At 34.5% G+C, this 22691-nt stretch overlaps 1 protein-coding gene across 1 annotated transcript; it reads left to right on the top strand.

The window, feature by feature from the left end:
- Positions 1–300: 300 nt before the first annotated feature.
- Positions 301–13014, top strand: LOC136224353 (sphingoid long-chain bases kinase 1). The gene is made up of 9 exons (XM_066012679.1): positions 301–533; positions 670–1401; positions 1484–1855; positions 3344–3437; positions 3553–3590; positions 5511–5657; positions 6000–6099; positions 7744–8681; positions 12523–13014. Exons 2-9 carry the CDS (start codon positions 928–930, stop codon positions 12670–12672), a joined length of 2313 nt encoding a protein of 770 aa, XP_065868751.1. The 5' UTR covers positions 301–533; positions 670–927; the 3' UTR covers positions 12673–13014.
- The last annotated feature ends 9677 nt before the right edge of the window (positions 13015–22691 follow it).

Raw genomic sequence — 22691 nt, forward strand, 5'->3', positions numbered from 1 at the left:
TATATGAAAGATCAAGGGCTCAATGTGTCTAAATGAAAGATCGAGGGCTTAATGCACCAAATGATGAAAGTTCAGGGGTTTAATGTTTTTAAATAAAAGATCGAGGGCTTAATGTACCAAACAATGAAAGATCAGGGGCCTCAGGATGCTTTTTGCCAAAAAAAAAAAAATTATTAATTACTTTTGAATTAATTGGAGTGCGAAAAAAGAGCAATTTATAATTTTATAGTAGTAAAAATGGCATTACAATAATAAAATAATATTATTAGAGGGAAGATGATAGATGGACTTGTTAGTCATTAGTCATTAGCGCAGAGAAGAGAAGAGAAGAAAAATAATAGACGGGCGCAGAAGGCAGGCAGGCAGAAAGAAAGAAAGAAAGAAAGAGAAAAAGCCCCTATCCCTAAAGCTGGCATTTCAACTTCTCAACCTCAATCAATCAATCAATGAATCTTCCTCAAGCTTAATCCAATTCCATCTCTGAAGCTGCAGGATCCATCTTCAATCGCTTTCTGTTTCCTCCATTTTCATAGGTAACATTGTAGCTCTCTTTGAATATTGTTCAGAGTTGCTGACTTTCGCCTGTTTTTGAATTTCTTATCAATCTAGTTCATATTGTTGTTTAATTTATTGCATTGTAAGCTGATCTGATTATTCCGGTTCATGCAGTTGGAATTGGATCGCTATATCATTTCATCCAGGCCATAGCTCCTCATTTCATATATTATTGTATTCCGAAATTGAAATTCCGTTCTTTGTGTATTCCGTCTGTTATCTTCCTGAGATACAATTGTATATAGAAAGAAGCACATTAGCGATGTATTTGCAGCTTATTTGAGATGAGAAGTTCATTTATTGGGTTTCGGATGAAGTTTCCCTAATTTTTCATTCTGTGTTCGTTGGGTGTGTTGCGAATTGTTGAAAAGTATGGAGAAGAGTGGGAGTCTTTCGAGGAATACTAACAGTAATATTACTGGTGTTAATAATAGTAAATCTGTGTTTCATCAGCAGTCACTGAAGAGATTGGGGTTTTGTTCTCAAATAGCTACAGCTGGGGGACAACACTCATCCCCGATTGTTTTCCCGGAGAAACGTAGCAAGAAGGTCAAAGCCTCTGCTAAACCTGATGATCCGTTGGATAAATCGAAGGTACAAGAGCACAGAATAGACATAATAGGAGGAGTAGGTGACGAGAAGTCTGATTTGTTGGGATGCGTTGTCTTTTCTGGGAAACTCATTTTGGATAAAAGAAAGACCATCTTCCATGATAACAGTTCTACCAAAGAGGCACAACAGCAAAGCTCTACAGACCTATCCAACCAAGAAGCTCTGGATGCGAAGCTTACTAGCAAGGCTCTCATTTTGGGTTCTCAGATGTTTCATCTGGACGATGTCATTTCGGTAATGAGGAACAAGTTCATGTTTGCTGCTAATGGAGGTTTTTTCCCCAATAACGTATGAACTAATTCCATGACTTTCACAGGTATCCTACAATATTGGTCTCAGGCATTTTACTGTTCATTCTTATCCCCTAAAAAAGGGTTCTTGTGGTCTATCTTGTTTTATAAAACCTAAACGAAGTCGGAAAGATCACCGTTTCCTTGCTTCTAGCGTGGAAGACGCACTGCAGTGGGTTGGTGGCTTTGCAGATCAGCACTGCTATGTGAATATTTTGCCCCATCCTATGGTTTCTTCAAAGAAGCAAGCTTCATCTGAATTACTTCCAACAGACACTCCTCCAGAGTTGCTCTTCAAGTGTAAGAATCCACCCAAAATGCTTGTCATCTTAAATCCACGCTCAGGGCGTGGCCGTTCAAGCAAAGTTTTTCATGGCATCGTGGAACCAATATTTAAGGTTGGTTGTTTTTCCTCTGGGTTTTTATCTTATCGTGTGTTGTCAAAAAGAAAAGTTTCCTTGATGTTTGTAGTCATGTTTAGCTTTACATGCCAATAAGTTCCTACAGCTTGCTGCTAAATTTAGATCAGTTTATATTAGATAGTTTGTGTGCTTGATGCAAGATGGAAAATGTTGTTTCTTCAATCTATCCCTTAATCTATCTTCTGACCCAAACCACAGGAGAAAAATATAAAAATGGATGTGTTCAATAGTGAATTGAGACTGGTTTCTGTTAGTTATTGAAAATTCTTTTTTTCATATACCTTTATTAACAGCAAGGACAACCTTGTGATTCTTGGTCCTGTCCCTCTCTGGGTGGCAATGCTGCCTCTACTGATCGAACATAGGAGCTGAATTTTGAAAAGTTATTTTGCCTTTATGATTCTCCACTTCTCAAATTGCAGCAGTTATCTTTGCAACCACAAGCAGTATTTTCTTGCCCAGTAATGTTGAAGCCTGTTATACTGAGAAGAAGTGGTGACATGTGCCAACATGCCATCTTCTCAATGTTGAAATAATGAGTCTGCATATGCTGGACCATCTTATCCTTTCTTCACACTTATCTACTACAGCATGTCAGCTTTATTGAAACTTGGAGGTTCATGCTCCTCTTGGAGCATGATAGGAATTGTGATGGGCCAGGAGCAATTATTTCTGATTCTAATGTGAGGACTTATTTGTGGAAGGTCTACAAAGGGTATGCGACTATGCGTGGGAAAGGAGTCCAATATGGTGAGGAGGAGGAAGGATAAGTTAGTGAGCTGGCAAATAGGACAAGGAGGGAGGACTGTTTTCGTTAGCACAGCAGTGTGTTTGGGTTTAGATCAGTTAGGTCTCACTCAGATTATTACATATGTTGCTTGTAACTTCCCAGAAATCTCTTAGAGATATTGCATAAATAAAGCTTATAAGTTCTTCCTATTTGGTGTTATTTGAGTTTCTTTTTCTGTTTCTATCAGAGCACATTGGAAAAATGCATAATGCTATGTGCACATTAACTGAAATCTGGTTCCTCGAAAAGAATTTTGCCTTTGACCTACTGTATCTGTCAACACTATCCCTGAGTTTTCACAATTTATTAACCTCTTTTTGATAGATGTAGAACATGTTAAAACCGGGTTAACAGAAGAAGTTTGATAAATACACACAAAATCTATATGACTGTCATTCCAATTGATGGTATTACTAGTTCCTTTAATAGTGTTGTTCTAATGAGTCTGCATTATCTGGTTGAAAACTAGTTTTTCTAATCTTCCTCGATGCTGATCAGTGAGCACAAGTTGTGACATTTTTCTCCCTTTTTGTTTCTTTTGGATTGAGAGGCTGCCTGAGGATATGTGCTATCTCTACTTCCTTGTGTTGTTTCTTCTTTGTATTCAAAGAAGAGCTCAATGAACTTTCCTAGTGAATGTTGCACTGACAGATTGAAAATGTAAACCATGACAGCTTGCAGGGTTTAAATTGGAGGTAGTCAAGACATCATCTGCAGGGCATGCTAGAAATCTTGCATCGACTGTTGACATCAGCACATGTCCTGATGGTACTAGAAGCATTACGATATAAGTTATAACTATCTTATTTTGGTTTTGCTTATGCCTTTTGAGGATCTTGAACATTTTCACTTCACCCATTTATTCCATTGTACATTCTTTCAGGGATTATTTGTGTAGGTGGTGATGGAATTATAAATGAGGTTAGTCTATTTTATGTGCTGCCATCCATCTCTTGTTGCTTGTAATAATATGAATGTTCTATCTATTATTTTGTTTTAGTTAGAAATATAATCTTGTTGTTTAGTTAATATTATTTTTCTTCATGGTTTTTATTGGTTCGCATCATGATGGGTCATGAGAAAAAGCTTACTTATCATTTCTATTTTTTTTAAGCGTGTCATTCAGGATACATTTTTTTTTCTTCTGTCATCCGGAAGAAAAGAATCGAGTTCATCAATCTTTTTGACATGGTGATCTCTATAGGAAAAGCATCCATGACGCAAATACCCAAATTTGACACAATTGGATATTACCAAGCATGTATACATACTTATCAAGAACATGAAACGTAAAAGAACAAAAATAGGAAGGAAGAATGGTTGCTTTATAAAGTTTTCCAACTTTTCTTGGAAGGATCGAAATCTATATTGCACATGCCAAACTTCAAGATTAAGCCTAATTCATACTGTTGGAGAACCCACTTTTGGGTCAAACATGTCAAGGTTTTATCATACATTCAAATATTTTAATTTTGAGAGGTCTTTTTGTAGATGAACATTACTAGATATCTCCAATTTCACAACTAGTGGGAATGTGGAATTCTAGATCATGCAGTCTTAGATTATGGATACTTGGCAATCTCAAAAACAAAAATTAGCATCGTAGTCTAAGTCATACAACTTAATAGTTTGGCTACTATTATACTGGAATTTGGGGATTCATAGTCTAAACCAATTTTTTAAAATTTTGAATTGAAACTAATATATCATTCTTGTAAAATATGGGAATTTGTGTTTTTTGTCCGTTGTTGACCATTGGTATTCTCTATAAGAATCTGAAAACGCCCCCAACATAACAAAGTCTTTCTTTGGGAGAAGAGAGAGCATATTACGTTCCCAATTTTATTGTTTGTATCAGAGACATTTATCTCCAAAACAAACCTTCTGTACTATGATCCACTTGTCAAATACTACTCCATCTGTTCCACAATAGATGTCTTTTAAGGTTAAGGCACAAGAATTAAGAAATGCGATTAATTTTAACTAAAAGACTTTGTTACCCTTGTATTAATTGCATCCACTAATTAATTTTTATCTATTCCCAAAGTAAAAAGCAACTTAAATAGGGGTATATTTGGTAAAAGTCAATTAATGTGTATGGATTGAATCAAATCGTCATGTATTATGGAACAAACAAAATTCTCTAGAAAGACATCTATTGTGGAACGGAGGGAAACTTTGATAACTAATGCAAGTGTGCACACCCATGCAGGGTTCTAGGTCATTCATACGAGACAAATATTTAATTATTTAGCATTTCCCTTTCAACTGTGACTTATCCTCTAGATAATAACTTATCCATGACCGTCGTAATTGTGTAAAATTCTTTCTTGCCCTTCACTGATATTTGTGCTCCGCAGTCTGTTGCTGTTCTTGCACTCTAGGCTTTCCTTCTCTGAGAGCTCCCAGCTGAATTGGATGAGGAAATATAAAGCTAATCCTTGTATATCACTTAATAATAATCAAATTTTAAACACTATTTCTTCAAAGAGTTTTCAAAAACTGCAGGTTTTCTATGTTTAATCATTTTGAAAAGCAATATAGGAGATCGTGAAAGGGTATATCTTCTTCTGTACCTAGATATTCAATTTTCTTCATCAAATTGCTTGACATTTTCATTTGAAGAGTATTTTTCATTTGTGTTGTTTCAATTGTTTGTCCCTGGTTGAATATAAAAGTTTGTAAACATTATGGACATTCTAGAACTGTAGATGAATATGCAATTAGATATGATGTGTGGTTGTATTTTTGTGCATGCATGCTACATATATTGGAGAAATTAACAATTAATTGCGGACCTTATGTGTTGAATAAATATTATAACCTTCTTCCATTTTTCAGGTTTTAAATGGTCTACTTAGTAGAGATAACCAGAAAGAGGGAATTTCCATACCGATTGGAATTATACCAGCTGGTTCAGATAACTCATTGGTTTGGACTGTGTTGGGAGTAAGAGATCCTATTTCTGCTGCTATAGCTATTGTGAAGGTACTTGAAAAATTCTTCTAATCATGCATTTCTCACACCAATTTAAAGTGTGATTTTTCATACATTTGCATACAAATATAACGTCTAGCTAAGGCTCCTTTTTTTACAATTATTACTTTGTTGATGAGCTTGGAGTCTTTTATAATTTGTATCCTCTTAGCCATTGGTGAAGGTGTCTGCAAGATGGATTGTCAAACAGATTGCAATTTTTATTTCCTTTATTTTTTGTTTGAGAGAGGGGTTAGAGTATTTAATAATCATTTTTTGTTGGATAAGTTTGAAATTTAGATTTTCCTTTTAAGTTATATTTTAGTGAAAATTCGATGCTTGTATTATTTTCAGGGGGGTCTGACTGCTACAGATGTTTTTGCGGTCGAGTGGATTCAGACCGGTGTTGTTCACTTTGGGATGACAGTTTCATATTATGGTTTTGTTAGTGATGGTGAGTACTAAATTATTGCATTAATCCATGAAGAAAGAATTAGCATAAATTTTGAAGTTCTATATAAGTTATTTGAATGGTCATAGTTGCTGGAAATTCCTATGGAATTTTTGCGCGACTAGAGAATGAACCATAGTTTTTAAAGGCGAAAGACGAGCCGAGGCGATGAGGTCAAAATAACGCTTCGAGACGAGAGGCAAGGGAGCCGCCTCTGGCATGTGAGGCAACAAGCAAATTAGAAAAACACAGAAAATAAAACCGTAACTCAAATTGATTAGTTTAACTTCTAAAGTTGTAAAACAAAATAAAACTTAACTCAAATTGACTAGTTTAACTTCTAAAGTTGTAAAACAAAATAAAACTTGTAGTCTTATAATAAAATCCTAATTCCTAATAACATATCAAACGTCATCATCAATCCAAATCCAAATCCTCATCATCAAACTCATTTGTATTCCCTGCCTTGACTTCTTGCACATCCTTCCAACAAGGATCCAATCTTGTTGTTACTTTTGATGTATTGGAATTACTAACCCTCATGTCCAAAAGCCTGCGAAATTTGGAAAAACAGTCATCTCATTATTAAGCAATCTGATATTAAACACTAGTAAGCTATCGTTTCATACACTTTCATACAGTTTTACAAACTTTCATACACTTTCATACAGTTTCACATAGTTTCACATAGTTTCACACACTTCCATAATCTTTCATAAACTTATAACTTTCATAAACATTCATGAACATAACTTTCATAAAATTTCATAAACTTTAGTAAACATTCATAAAGTTATAATGAAAATCCCAAAAATTGAGCAGCACAACAGTAATGCATCAGTAAGGATGAAGAACAGAAAAATGGAACAGGGAGCAGAAAAGTAGAACAATACATACCTTGCTGTCGGTGGTTGGCTGGCAGCCGGCAATTGCAGAGGCTTGGTGGTAGTTTCGTCGGTGTACTGTGGATGAAAGTTGCCGTTGGGTGTGGTAGAGTTCTTCTGTAGCTGCTGTTCTCTTCTTGCGATACACAGTATCTTTTGAAAAACTAAACTTATATTTCTATCCGAAAGAAAAACCTAATTTATATTTCATTTTTTATTTTTCAGTAACTTCTACTGACCTAGCGCCTTGACTTCAAGAGACGACCACCTCTGGCTTGAAGCTGCCCCTCGCCTGAGGAGGTCAGGCAGCCGCCTCTTGTAGGTTCGCGCGCCTTCCAGTGCAAAAGGCACTGGAAGGATCACCTGGGTCCCCTCTCGCCTCAGGCGACCCAGGTGATCACCTTTCACAACGATGGAATGAACATGTAGAAATTGAATGAAGCATGTGAAACACTTGGTTGGTGCCCTTGCCCTAGTCTATTTGTGCATTATGTGACTCATCAAAACTTATCTAGAGAATGCACGTTCAACAAATGAGATAGAAATTCTGGAAATAAGTTTTCAGTCGTTGTTTGATGTTTAAGATATAGCTTATAGTGATTCAATACTTTTACATTATGTAATTATTTTACCTTTTGGCAGATGAACACTGAAGATCATTCATTATTTTTTGGCAATGAATTTTAATTTCCCAGCAATGGATTTCTCAAGATATATAATAAAAATACTTGTTAATCATCTTTATGTATCAAATATTCTGCAGTGTTGGAACTTTCTGAGAAATATCAGAAACGGTTTGGTCCTCTGCGTTATTTTGTTGCTGGATTTCTTAAGTTCTTATGCTTGCCAAAATACAGCTATGAATTGGAGTATCTTCCTGAGTCAAAAACAGATCGAGAAGGGAAACAGTCAGACCGTGAGGTAATTGATATGTCAGACCTTTATACAGATGTCATGAAGAGATCTTACACTGAAGGGATGCCGAGAGCCTCTAGCTTGTCAAGTATTGACTCAATAATGACCCCTAGTCGAATGTCTGGGGGTGAGTTGGATACAACATGCAGTAGCACTCATGCTAGCACAGAACCATCTGAATATGTCCGAGGCCTAGATCCTAAAGCAAAACGCCTGTCTTCTGGGAGGAGCAATGTGTTGTCAGAGCCAGAAGTTATTCATCCTCAGTTACCACTATCAACAACTCCCAACTGGCCTAGGACCAGGTCAAAGTCAAGGACAGATAAAGCATGGACTGGATTGACCTCTACACATGATTCCTCGAGATGTTCTTGGGGAAATGCAGCAACAAATGATAGAGAAGATATATCTTCAACATTATCTGATCCAGGTCCAATTTGGGATGCCGAACCAAAATGGGATACTGAGCCTAATTGGGATCTGGAAAACCCTATTGAATTGCCAGGGCCGTCAGATGATATAGAAGCAGGGATGAAAAAGGAAGCCGTGTCTAGGTTTGAAGATAAGTGGGAATTGAAGAAGGGGCAATTTGTTGGCATTCTGGTTTGCAACCATGCGTGCAGAACTGTCCAGAGTTCCCAGGTAGCAGCACCAAGGGCTGTGCATGATGACAGTACCATGGATATGGTCTTAGTTCATGGTAGTGGGCGACTAAGGCTATTGAGATTTTTCTTGCTGTTGCAGATGGGTCGACATCTGTCTCTTCCATATGTAGAATACATCAAGGTGCGAGGACTTGCTCTACATTATGCTTTCTTACTTTGATAGTGGTTTTATTGAAAATCATATGATAGAGTATTGAGCCTATGGAACTAATAAGTCAACTGTTGGTTAAGGGTGACAAGACCGTGCTCAAATTTCATATCATTGAGCTCAATGGTTAAAATGCAAAAATGTGTATCATGAGTACGTTGTGCGTTTATACGGTACGTCTATGCTTTGGCACATTGATCCAGTCACCTGACTTCACATCTAGAAACAATTACTAGCTGATTACAGATTGTGCACATGGATAGGTAGTTAGTAGTTACCCAAGAATAAGCATAAACAAGACAAAATTGAGAGGAAAGGTGGGATGTCTGTTTGGCATACTTAAGCTTTGTGCACATGCGTCTTTGTATGTGTGCTGTTTTTCCCTCGGACAAAATTCAGTGTGCTTATGCATATTTACACACGAGCACGGCAAATCACGCCTTTTTGTTTTCCTAAATGTTCTTTGAGGAGGTTATAGTTGGCCAGCTAGTTTCGTATGACGGTTCATGTTAGCCGACCCCGAATCATTTCGGGACTAAGGCTTTGTTGTTGTTGTTGTTATGCATATGTGCCGTTTAAGACATTTAGTCACTGTGCTTATGGATATATGCTGTCTAAATATACACCTATTGCACTATGCCAATTAATTGTTTCAGATTTTTCCTTGACTTAACCCCCATAGATTTTGGTTTCTTATCTGGTCTTTTTTTGGGTAAAAAGTTTCTATGGTCACTAAAGTAAGGGCTTTGAGCATCGATGGTCATTAAAGTAGTTTTTGACCCAATAAAGTCGCTAAAATAACAAATTTTGTGTCAATAAGAGTCACTATGGCCGGATCCAACGATCTGGACCACCGAAAAGTTGCCGTCGCTGCCATGTCAACAACACCTCATGATATGTTTGACACATGTCGCCACGTAGGAATTAAAAAAAAATGAGTTGGATCAGTTTGGGATACAAGTTATGGGTTAAGATATTCAGAAACTTCATTTTATTTAATTTTCATGTATCACCATGTGGCCACGTGGCCACGTGGCGACACATGTCAGATATATTGCGAGTTGTTGTTGACATGGAAGCCACGTCAGTTTTCTGGTGGTTTTGATTGTTGGATCAGGTCATAGTGATTTTATTGACACAAATTTGCTACTTTAATGATTTTATTGAGTCAAAAACTACTTCAGTGACCACACAAAGCTCCTACTTTAGTGATTATATGAACGTTTTACCCGTCTCTTTTTGGTTACTTTTTGATGTCAATGAATAATTGGCTGGATATTAAGCGTTTGTGAGACCATCTGTGCATATTTCCCTGCACTCAGACATATGCTGTTGCTTTTCAGTTTGGTTAAGACTTCGAAGAGCTGCTTTTTACATTTTAGATACTGGTTATACATTCAAATAGCAACATTCCCATCCTATCTTCCATGAAGATATGCCATCCAAATGTCAACTATTTCATTCATCTGGTGTTTGACTTTTTAATGAGCCAACATTCAAATTCTTGAAAAGTAGAGATGCAAGTACCTCAAAATGATATATGGTAGATGATTTGAGTGTGTGTGGAAATCCATAGTTGTTAATGGCGATGCCATGGCACAAGGCACCCAAGGCTCAAGATCATGCGCCTTAGCACCCCTAAGGCAAGCAATGTTGCTCTGGCGATGCCAAGGCGGGCCTTTGTGCGCCTGGACAGGGTTATTAGAGGCACGCCTTTTGTGTCACAGGTCGTTTTCTTAGGGTTTTATATTATTCTGTTATGAACAAGGGTTTGGGATCTTGTTATGGGACCTTGCACCCTAAAATCCTCTAGGAAAGAATGCTTAAAAGTCTTCCTTCCCTTACCTATCTTGTTGAGAACGGTTAGGGTCTCGTTAAGATAGAACCCCACGATCTCAGAATTGTTAGGAGCTCGTTAAGATAGAACCCCACGATCTCAGAGTTGTTAGGCGCTCGTTAAGAGAGAATTCCGCGATCTCTGAAGGTTTTAATTGGATTTTCAACTGATGCTATTTTATTAATAATCTCCGCTTTAAATAGAAGAGACAAAATTACAAAATAGGAATGATGCTCAATCTCCACCGTTGGATTAGACACATCTAGTATCCAAAAATTAATCAAAAACAAAAGGAAAGCTCATACTTTCAAATTGCACAATCATAGAAAAAAAATAGATAGAGAAAGATGCATAATGGGAAACAAACGGAAAGAAGAACCGAACAACAGCAAAATACCGAGAAAAAGAAGCAAACAAGGGAAAAACTTGAAGTTGGAGACTTTTGATAAGAAGTAGCAATTAGTCAGCTTAGGATTTACTATTTAGTTGAACACTTTAACTTTAGAATATAGGGTTTGTTGCATATTAGAATTTAGGGTAAATAATTTATTAGTCCCTACATTTTTACCCAACACACTGTTTAGTTCTTGTATTTTAATAATCCAGTGTTTAGTCCCTACATTTTTATCTAAAAACACCGTTTAGTCCCTCAAATATTTGAATTATTGAACAGTTTAGTCCTTAAGTTTTGTTCTATTCAATAGATAGAGGGACTAAATTGTTTAATAATGCAAATATTTGTGGGACTAAACTGTTAAATAGAACAAAAGTTAAGGACTAAACAATGTATTATTAAAATACGAGGACTAAACATTGTGTTGGATAAAAATGTAGGGACTAATAAATTATTTACCCTAGAATTTATGATCAAGAATATTCACATAATTTCGTACTTATTATATTTTGATTTTAAAGTTCACAATTTCTTGTATTTTAAATATTGTCATTTATGGTGGTTCTGTATAATTTTGTTCTTTTAGTGTGCCTTGTGTCACTCGGGCGTGCACCTTACGCCTTAAATAACTATGTGGAAATCTAACCATTGACATTATGCAGCATTTCTTCATAGTTGTATCTTCAAGTTGAAACATCTAACTGAAGCTTCTGCAGGTGAATCACGTCAGTTTTCTGGTGGTTTTGATCGTTGTATCGGATCATAGTGACTTTATTGACACAAATTTGCTACTTTTGTGACTTTATTGGATAAAAAACTACTTAAGTGCCTATCGTTGCATAAAGCCTACTTTTGTGACTTTATTGGATAAAAAACTACTTAAGTGCCTATCGTTGCATAAAGCTCCTACTTTAGTGATGATCATATAAGCTTTTTACCCGTATTTCTTTTTTTTTTTTGTTACATTTTGATGTCAATGAATAATTGGATGTGTAGTGAGCCTTTGTGATGTGCATATTTCCCTGGACTCATAGATATGCTGTTGCTTTTCTGAAGCTTTTTTTGGTTAAGACTTCGAAGAGCTGCTTTTAAAATTTTAGATAGCGGGCATACATTCAAACAGCAACATTATGCAGCATTTCTTCATGGTTGTATCTTCAAGTTGAAACATCTAACCGAAGCTTCTGCAGGTGAATCGCGTCAGTTTTCTGGTGGTTTTGATCGTTGTATCCGATCATAGTGACTTTATTGACACAAATTTGCTACTTTTGTGACTTTATTGGATCAAAAACTACTTAAGTGACTATCATTGCACAAAGCTCCTACTTCAGTGATCATATAAACTTTTTACCCGTCTTTTTATTTGGTTACTCTTTGATGTCAATGAATAATTGGCTGTATATTGAGCCTTTGTGAGCCTTGGTGATCATAGATATGCTGTTGCTTTTCCGAAGCTTTTTTCGGTTAAGACTTCGAAGAGCCGCTATTTTAGATACTGGGCATACATTCTAACAGCAACATTATGCAGCATGTCTTCATGGTTTTATCTTCAAGTTGAAACATCTAACCCAAAGCTTCTGCAGGTGAAGTCTGTGAAGATAAAATCAGTGAAGCACACGCACAACGGTTGTGGCATCGACGGGGAATTTTTTCCACTTAACGGACAAGTATTCTCATATTTACTCCCAGAACAATGCAGACTCATTGGCCGTGCTCCAAACAACCACCTCTGATAATCGTAACCCGTCTTTTTAACAACTTTGAGAGGTTGAAATGGGTATTTTTATGATCTTCTGCAATTATGTTTGTGATATATGCAGAAAATGCCCTTAAACTGAGCGAGCGAGAATATACCTTTTTTTAATTTAATTTTTTTGTTGTCATTTCTAGTCCCTCATGATGGTGCCATTGCATATATGAGGTCCCTGTAAATGTATCAGTTGCCTGTTGTTTATTTTGTGTACACACATATTTGTTGTTGGCATGAGTTGCTCATTGTGTTGAAAATTTGTGTCTCTGTTTACTGATCATTGACATATTATGTTGTAAGTTTGTAAAATATGACGTTTCTCTCATTTCTTCTTTTTATGGTTCGTATTCTAAGTATCCCGATCAGGGGCGGAGACAGAGGGGGCTTGGAGGGGGCTAGGCCCCTCAGCTGCCGGAACTGCCCCTACCATGGATGGTTTCGGCTCCTCCGGTAGTTGGAACTATCCTTACTGTAGATGGTTTCTGCTCATTGTTTTTGACAAATTAAGGTTCAGGGTGGTTAATTAACTAGTTGAGTTTGTGTTTAATTTTAAAATCTAACTTGATTAATATATGATAAGCGTTAAGTTTTTAAAGTTTAAAACGATTTAATTATACTTTTATAGTTCAAATCTAGCTTAATTTTGAGAAATTTTATAATGCTACGTAAAAATTGGTTCTGAACTATTTAGATGATAATAAGTATGTTGACGCAAAAAGATAAATAAAAATTGAGCGAATTCAATTAAGCAATTTTTTTTAATGCACGCATGTGTAAAATTGGCACTCCTAACAGACCTATTATGTATTAACCACTGGTCTGATTGTTCTCTCAACTTGCTAAAAATGCTGGATAGTTCCTCAACTTGTTTAAGATGGAGTCACTTAATTATTCGGTTGTAAAGAAATAAGTTGAATGTGTTAGTTTGCGTTTTGAAAAAGTCAAATGACCAAGGTCATGGTATGGTGTTCTAATCTAAGGCGGAGCAAATATTTTTTAATCTGTTTTAATCTATTATGTGAATTATGTCCTTAAATTGAGTGAGAATGTATCTTTTTTTTTTTGTAATTTATTTTATTTTTTTGGTTGTCATTTCTAGTCCTTCATGATGGTGTCATTGCATATATGAGGTCCCCGTAAATCTATCTTTTTTTTTTTGCAATTGTGTATCAATTATTAATAGAGACGTTTTATCCCTATCTTTTAGGATAATTTACGGTTTATTCTTAAGCTAAACTTTAATTTCAAGTATATTTTAATAAATTAACGAGAAGCAGTAAATCATGTACTTTTAGTTAATTTTAGTTATTTTGAATCTCGCTTCGTTATAAATAAAACAAATAAATAAATCAAGTAATCTCGAGTTCAATGGTTGTATTTTACAGGCTTAAGAAACACATGCAAGATGCAAGAGACAGACGAAAAGCACAGAAACGACGCACCACACGCTATGTTAAGAAGGAAATACTCTTCTAGAGTCCCACACAGCGTGTGGGAAGTCAACACGGCATGTGGGTGTGAAGGGCACAAGATGGATTGAATTTCAGCCATCAACGAAGACATCTGAGTTAGCTATCCCCTGGTCAATTTGACCCCTACACAGCGTGTGAAAGGAAAATTTGTGCCCTGGTCTGCCCAAGAGCAAGTCCACACAACGTGTGATAGTGCCACACGCCGTGTGGCACTAATTTTAGCATTTTTTGTGTTTGAACGAACAAAAAAAAAATATAATTACGATTGTGCCGTGAGCTTGATTTTTGTATAAATAGGGGTGTTTGGCACCCAATTAGACATTTGGTTTTTATTCAGTTTTTATGTAATAAAGCACCTTACACATTGAGAGTGTGTTGTAATTCTTTCATTCTCCTAATGAAGTTATGTTCCACGCTCTTTCCCCAAGCTTGAGAGTTCCACCCCCGAATCCAAAGCGACGACCTTGAGTCCGGTTAGATAGTTCTAAGGGCTGATTCTTCTTCCCTTCTACCTTGTTAACTAGTTTGTACTCTTCTTATGTGCTAGATTCGGTTGTATTCTGCTTTTACGCTTTTCATAGTTATAATATATGGTTTACGGTTTTCAGTTTCATTATACTTGTTGATTTTTATTCCTTGCTTCTTAGTAAGAAAACATAGCGAACAAAAGAGAGGCAAAGCAAGAATGGTAATAGATTATCGAGAACTAAATAAGAAAACGATTTTTGATGGATATTTTTTACCTTATAAGAGAAATTTAATTAATAGATTATCAGGAAAAAAAGTGGTTTAGTAAATTTGATGGATATTCTCATGCTTCTGAATAATATATCGTATATTTTTATTTCTCTCAAACCATTTTGTTTTAAATATCTTATTTACAGATAGCTCTTCAGTTTCATCTTGTATTTTCTGATAAATATCTGGTTTAAAACTTAAAGTTTGAGTTATACCACCTTCATAAGTATCCATTTGATAGTAGATATTAGTATTTTCTGAGAATAAATGTGAACTAATCGAACCACAAACTTATAACTGTCCAAATAGTACAAGAGAAATAATCATAACTAAAAGCATAAGAATTAGATTTAAAATTCAAGATCTAGAATATGAGATAATTGTAGGAGTAACAGAATATGATAGTACATATGCACTATTATTAGGATACGACTTTTTAAATAAAATAAAATATAAGATAAATAATGAAGGAATTACGATAGAGGACCAAAACAAAATACGGTATATAAATAAAATATGAACATACGACAACAACTTGATAAAAAAGAGAAAAAATTACAAATAATAAAAACTATTATGGCAGAGACAATCATAGAATCTCAAATAAAATATTTAGAAATTGAATCTAAACAACAGAGACTAGAATGTGAAATCAAACAATTAAACTCTTTATTAGAACCACCTAAGAAAGAATGGATCAAACTTGAAGACGGATGGATAAAAAGAATCTACAAAGATGAGTGATCCTAACCAAAAATTGGACCAAATATGGATAGAGATTGTAGCAAAAGAACAATTAAAGAATACTCTTAGTTTAATACAAGAAAACCATATTCAAATCCAAGAAATGATAACACATGAATTAACAAAACTGTGGAATACATCGGAAATACCAACGTTTAAGATAATTTTGGAAAAATTAAACATGTTAGTAGCTAATATAGACAAAAGAAAAAGACCCATAGAAGAAAGCTGTAGCATTACCTCAGGAGAAAATCTAAACATTACTATAACACAAACTAAAACTCCAGAAATAGTACCCATAGATGCTTGGAGACGAAGCAAGGACCCAATAATGATGGATATAAGTGAAATAAAACCTAAAATCCCTACAACCGTAAATAAAACCTTAGATCTGTTAACCGATTTACACAAAAAAGGACAATTCTAATCTAATGGCCGAACAAGAACATAGTGTAATAACATTTCTTAAAAATCACGCCCAAGAAATTATTGAAAAGGAAAAATACAAATATGAACCGCTAAAAAACAGCAAACTCAAAGACAATGATGCTAAACCATCCAATGTAGACGTAAGCACCGAAGCCGAATACCTTCAACTAAAAATCGAAAAACAACATAAAGAAATCAAAGACCTACAAAAAGAAAACATAAAATTAGTCATAAATTCGAGTACAGAATGGGTCGAAAAATATAAAAAATATAAACACAAATTTAAAAATACTAAAAAAGAATTAAAAGAAACAAAGCTAGAATTAAAACAAACAAAAACAGAGCTAATCCACATTACAGATGAATTAAAAGAATTAAAGGAAGAAGTAAGAGTCTTAAGAACAATGGTTAAAGAAGTAAAAGGGAAAACTATTCACATCAGTAACAGTAGTAGTGATAGTTCAGATAGTTCAGATATTCAAAGTGAAAATAAACTAAAAATCATTGGGTATATAGAAGAAGAAAATAAAGATGAAACAAAATTAATAGAAGAAAATCATCAAATAATGAAAGCATTAGAACAAATGAAGAACATTAATGCAATAATAGAAGAAGAACCAGAAAGTGATATAGAAAACAACGAATACAACAACAAATACACTAGGTATGAAGAATCAGATATAGGATCAGAAAATATAGTAAACGAAGATGCCGATAATTATCCAGAAGAAGAAATGATAGACCCCAATTTAGACGTAGTAACTAAAAGAGTACCTACGATTCCACAACATATACCTATAGGCCAACAAGGAGACTTTAAAGAATTTATAGGATCTATGTCTCAAGGATTAAATCCAAATGGATATTTTTTAGACTTAGATAATGTCTATGATGAACAAGAAATAAGTAGACGAATAAATGATTGGAATTTAGGAATGTACATAGCCTTAATGAATTCACCTCACACTGAAAATTTAGATTATATGTATGACCTAATCTCTAAAACAATGATAGGAAAAGTAGGATTTTGGATGGAATCTATAACTCATCAGTTAAGACCACAAATAGAAGCTTGTGCTCATGATTGAAAATCAATGTTATTATTATTCGATATGGTATTAAAAAGAGAATTTTTAGGAGAAAGATGGTTAGTGGCTAGAGAAACAGTATTTGCTGAAAGAAAAGCTGAAATAATAATGAATTTGAATAACATGAAATGTTGTAAAATTAGTAAATTACCAGAATATACTATCAGTTTTACTAAGTTCTTTTATGAAGCTAGGTTTTTACCACAAGAAGGATTGATATACCAACAACTATATTATGACCACTTACCAAACCCATACAACGTAGAAGTTTCAAAAGAATATACTCAATTAGAACCAAAAGAAAATACATTAGGAGAAAGAATTAGAGTACTACGAGCTTATCTTATGCGAAAATGTGAAGAATATAGAGTTCAACAAAAGGTTAAAAAGGATAAGAAACTCGGGTTACGAGAAATATGTGGATTCACGGAAAAACGGTTAGTTTTTGGTTGTGATGATAAAATTAGGAGAAAATATAGACGATATACTCCTAATCGCACTTATAGACATAATCCGACATATAAGAAGTCTTATACTAACAAGTATGATAATGGACGATTTCGACGAAAACGATTTAGACGATATAAAAATAATCCCGAAAATCGGAACAGATTTAGATATAAACGAAAATTTAGGAAAAGACGAGAAAGACCACTAAGGGATAAAAATACTAAACTTACAGAATGTAAATGTTGGAATTGTAATGAGAAAGGACATTATGCTAATAAATGCCCTAAATTAAAACAAAAAGGTGTCAAATATATAGGAACAACAGAATTTATAATGAGTCTAGAACAAATAAGAGCCAGCGATGATAAATGGCATAAAGAAGATGAATTTTATATTACTGAAACAGAAGGTAAGAACTCAGAAGAATTAGAACCAATAGAATATGAAGATAGTGAAACTAATAACTAATGGTAGCCATATATGTAGAAGCACCGGTAGAATATAAACCTAATAAGATTATAAAACGCCGCATATTTATAGATAGTGGAGCTGATATATGTTTAGCGAAGCAAGATGTACTAGTTCCCCATAAATGGAAAAGATCTAAAGGACATAAGGTCAGAGTTACAGGATTTAATGAACAAATGAAAGAATTAGATATTATAGCCGAAAATATGAGATTAATATTTAACAAGACAATCTTTCGATTACCCATAATTTATCAAGAAAATAATATGAAACAACATATATTATTAGGAAATAATTTTCTTGATTTCTTTAAAGTCCAGCTAATCAAACCTGAAACCATAAGTCTTTTAACTCCTTGTAATAAATGGATTATCCTTAAGCGCGTCCTACCTTTATATCCACTCACAATACATAATATCAAAACAAACAGAGATACTAATTTAGAACTTTTAAAACAAAAATATTTAGACCATTTAAAGATCAACTTTGGAGAAAACCCTATAACGTTGTGGGAAAAAGAAAAGATATATGCTACGATAGAACTCATAAACCCTAATGATGTTGTTCGCACTAGACCAATAAGATATAGTCCTGATGATCAAAAGGAATTTGAAATACAAATAAAAGAATTATTAGACTTAAAATTAATTCAAGAAAGTAAAAGCCCTCATAGTAGCCCGGCATTCTTAGTAAGAAAACATAGCGAACAAAAGAGAGGCAAAGCAAGAATGGTAATAGATTATCGAGAACTAAATAAGAAAACGATTTTTGATGGATATTTTTTACCTTATAAGAGAAATTTAATTAATAGATTATCAGGAAAAAAGTGGTTTAGTAAATTTGATTGTAAAAGTGGCTTTTGGCAAATTAAGCTTACTAAAGAATCAAGACCTTTAACAGCATTTAGTGCACCACAAGGACATTATGAATGGATTGTGTTACCTTTTGGTTTGAAAAATGCACCCCAGATATTTCAACGACGAATGGATACGATATTTAGAAAATTAAATGACTTCTGTGTAGTTTATGTCGATGATATATTAATCTATAGCAATAATATAGCAGACCATTTACAGCACCTAGATGCATTTATAAAAACAGTACGACAACATGGAATCCTTTTATCTGAAAAGAAATCAGAAATCTTTAAAAATAAAATAGAATATTTAGGATATATAATAGATAGTGAAGGATTACAACTACAAGATCATATCGTAACTAGAATCGAAAATTTTAAAGAAAAATTAGATACTAAGAAAGAAGTCCAACAATTTCTAGGAATAATAAATTATGCATCAGATTATATAAAAGACTTACCAAAATTACGACAACCCTTGCAAGAGCTAATTAAGAAACATAAAGTATTTGAATGGACGACAACTCACACTGATACTATAAGAAAAATAAAAGAAGCAGTAAAAGTTCTCCCAAAATTAAGACTACCTAAAGATAATGATCAATTAGAATTATATACAGATGCTAGTGATATCGGGTGGGGAGCAGTACTCATCGCATATAGAAAAGAAGATATAGACAAAGAAACTCCTTTAATATGTGGCTATAGATCAGGAACTTGGAAACCCTCAGAGAAAAATTATCATATCAATGAAAAAGAATTACTAGCTGTTAAAAATGGAATTAAAGGATTTAGGTATCATTTGTTACCCATAGAATTTATCATAAGAACAGATAATACACAAGTAGGAGCATTTATCAGAAATAAAATAGATCCCCTACCAGAATTGAACAAAAGAAGGCATTGGCAAAGTTTTTTCAATTGCTATAATTTTGTTGTTAAACCTATCTCTGGAAAACGAAATATCTTAGCTGATTTTTTGAGCAGGAATGGAGATAATGATCCAGCGAATATCAGAAATCAGAAATCAGAACTGCCAGATGCTGGCAATGATCAGAAATCATGAGAACTTTCTGGACAACCTTGAGGAAGAACTCAAGAAACTCCAGTCTCAGAACAATCAGAATATACGAACCATGACTCCTAGATCATCTTATGAGTTGTTAGGAGATCTTCATAAGAAGCCAATTGAGCTGCCAACTTCATCTAGTGGACTCTCAGGAGCCACCACCTTGAACCATTCTAAGCTGATTAATCAGAACTCATCAGAAATCACAACCTCCCAGGTTATACAATTCCCTCCAGAAATGACAGAAGCATATAAGAATATCATGAAATTTTTTACATATAAGAAGAGTCAAACCGTATATAGAACCATTAAGATGACCAAATACCCTAGGTATATATGCTCAGAAGACTGCAGTCCAGATGTTGTTCAGAAACTATTTCGATATGGATTTCTGGACAAAGTCATGACTGATGAGAGCCTTAATAGTGTTTCAAAACTCCCATCTATCATACCTAGATCCATTGACGAACTTGGATTAAGATTTGGAAGAGGAATATTTTGTGTTCAAATTTTTGATGCTGCTATGGACTTAGAAGGGAAACCGATAATAATTGCTCAGATTTTTAAGACTGGTAGAAACACTAAGATTGATGTAGATAATTCCGACCATCAATGGGACATTCCATGCAAATTAGAAAATTTTAAATCTTGGTTAGGAGAAAAACGAGCACATGGAATCCATACGATCAAATGTAGACTCGAAGACTATATTAGAAATAAAAAGGTGGCTATAATAGCCAGATCGAATCATGGAGAAGTTGAAGAAATGATAACTATCAACTATTTAATGGAAATGGGTGATGAAACGAGTCAACAAATTTTGATAGAAATGCATACGAAATTGATGGATAAGAAATATAAACATAGTTCAGATACATTAGCCCATTATGAATCTATATATGGCCCAAGAAAATCATGTTTAATTAGAATTGAGCCCATAAGACCTGAGCCCATGAATATTGACTCCATAAGGCCCAAAGAAGAAGCCCATCCAGGAAAAGAGGAGGATCCATTTATTTAGAAAATGAGATAAAAATGGATAAGAAAAATAAGAAATATAAGAACGAGGTGTCAATACCTAAAGAAAAGGTGGCAATAAGATCAACACGTGGCAAGACATGAAGATATGAAGAGACATGTGTCCAAAGAAGAAGCATGAGGTGGAAACATTAGAGATTAGTGGCAAGATGTAAAACTTGAGGTGGAAGAGCAAAATAAGAAGCATTCGACACGTGTAACCTAAAAGTTTGTACTTTTAACTTTTGTGATGATGTAATCTCCTTTTTGGTAATTTCACCTTTGATCTTCTACCTATATAAGGAGAATACATATGATGTATGAGACATAACTTGCTTTGAGCAATAAAAGCTTTCTTTCTCTCTATATCCATGGCTTTCTAAACTTCCCCTTTTAGCATCCATAGTTGTTAACTACTTAAGTTTAACTTCCGTATAGCATATTAGTTTAAAAAGATCCAGAGTTATAAAGCAACAATAGTTAGCCTTCAGACGACTCCAAGAGGTGTGTAGAGATGCTGGAACACAGCCATAACCCATGATGATAATGAGAGGGTGTCAGGCAGAGTTCAGAAGTCTCCACTGAGGATTGCTTTGAAAGGTATACTAGAGTTCCTCTATAACTCTTGTTCTAATTAAATTAATTTGTTATCATTAGTTACACTTAAAAGTTTAATATATTATGGATGTTAAATTTCATTTAACAATGTTTACTTCAGCAGTCGTTTGTCTTCCTACCCTTTTTAGGGTCATAAGAGCGATCCTGCACACATTATACACATCAGAAAAAACGGTCCACATAAAATGGTACGTTTCATTATACTTGTTGATTTTTATTCCTTGCTTTGATTCTCATAATTGATTATTGTGTATATTGATTACAAACTCTGAAATCCATTAAGATTCACATAGGTGTTGTCTTACTGGAATTGACAACCCGGAAACTGTAGGAATTGACGAGCCACAAAACTTACGAGCCCTATTTTATGAACCTAAGAATTAGGGTCGCTTATGAGGGAACGACGATATAAGAACTTCACGTAGTTGGTCGGTTTACATATAATCGTATTTGCAAGAGTAAACTGTTACTCGTAAATATTCTGAAATATTGTTTATCACATGTTGTAACTTAACGCTATCCGTATCATCCCATAAGGACTTGAAATGCATGAAAACTGTCTCACCTATAGCTTAGGAGTAGTTTATAGTTGTTACCCAAACCAACCTAAAGTATTCTCAATCTAGATAACGTGTAGAACCGGATTGTTTAATACTTGTGGATATAAATCCCGTGGATTCGATACCTGAACTTAACCAGATTTATTAATTGATAACGACAGGGTACACTTATCCCTAAGTTGCAATAGATAGCTTGTCTCGAGTGTGTATAACATAGTCCGTGTCGATTGTCTACTCGTCAAGTTTTTGGCGCATTGCTGGGGATTTATTTTCTTGCAATATTAGATCACAACGTTTTATTAGACTACAACGTTTTATTGTTAGTCTAAGCATTTTTTTTTGTGGAAAGTGTTTTAATCCATACTTCTACACTGATATCATTATTTTATGTTAACATTTTTTTATTATATTCATTAATTCTTTTCTAGTTTATGCTCACCCGATCCTGGAGTAGTACTCTTATTTCTATTGATCTCAAAATTGAACGTACTTT

The sequence above is a fragment of the Euphorbia lathyris genome, chromosome 3 (assembly GCF_963576675.1).
Source record: "Euphorbia lathyris chromosome 3, ddEupLath1.1, whole genome shotgun sequence".
Lineage (NCBI taxonomy): Eukaryota > Viridiplantae > Streptophyta > Magnoliopsida > Malpighiales > Euphorbiaceae > Euphorbia > Euphorbia lathyris.

Excerpts from the sequence above, each read along its gene's own strand:
- LOC136224353 (XM_066012679.1), top strand. The coding sequence starts at position 928 with ATGGAGAAGAGTGGGAGTCTTTCGAGGAATACTAACAGTAATATTACT. Across the intron at positions 1,402-1,483 it reads ATCTGGACGATGTCATTTCG|GTATCCTACAATATTGGTCT; the intron begins GTAATGAGGAAC and ends TGACTTTCACAG. Across the intron at positions 6,100-7,743 it reads TTATGGTTTTGTTAGTGATG|TGTTGGAACTTTCTGAGAAA; the intron begins GTGAGTACTAAA and ends AATATTCTGCAG.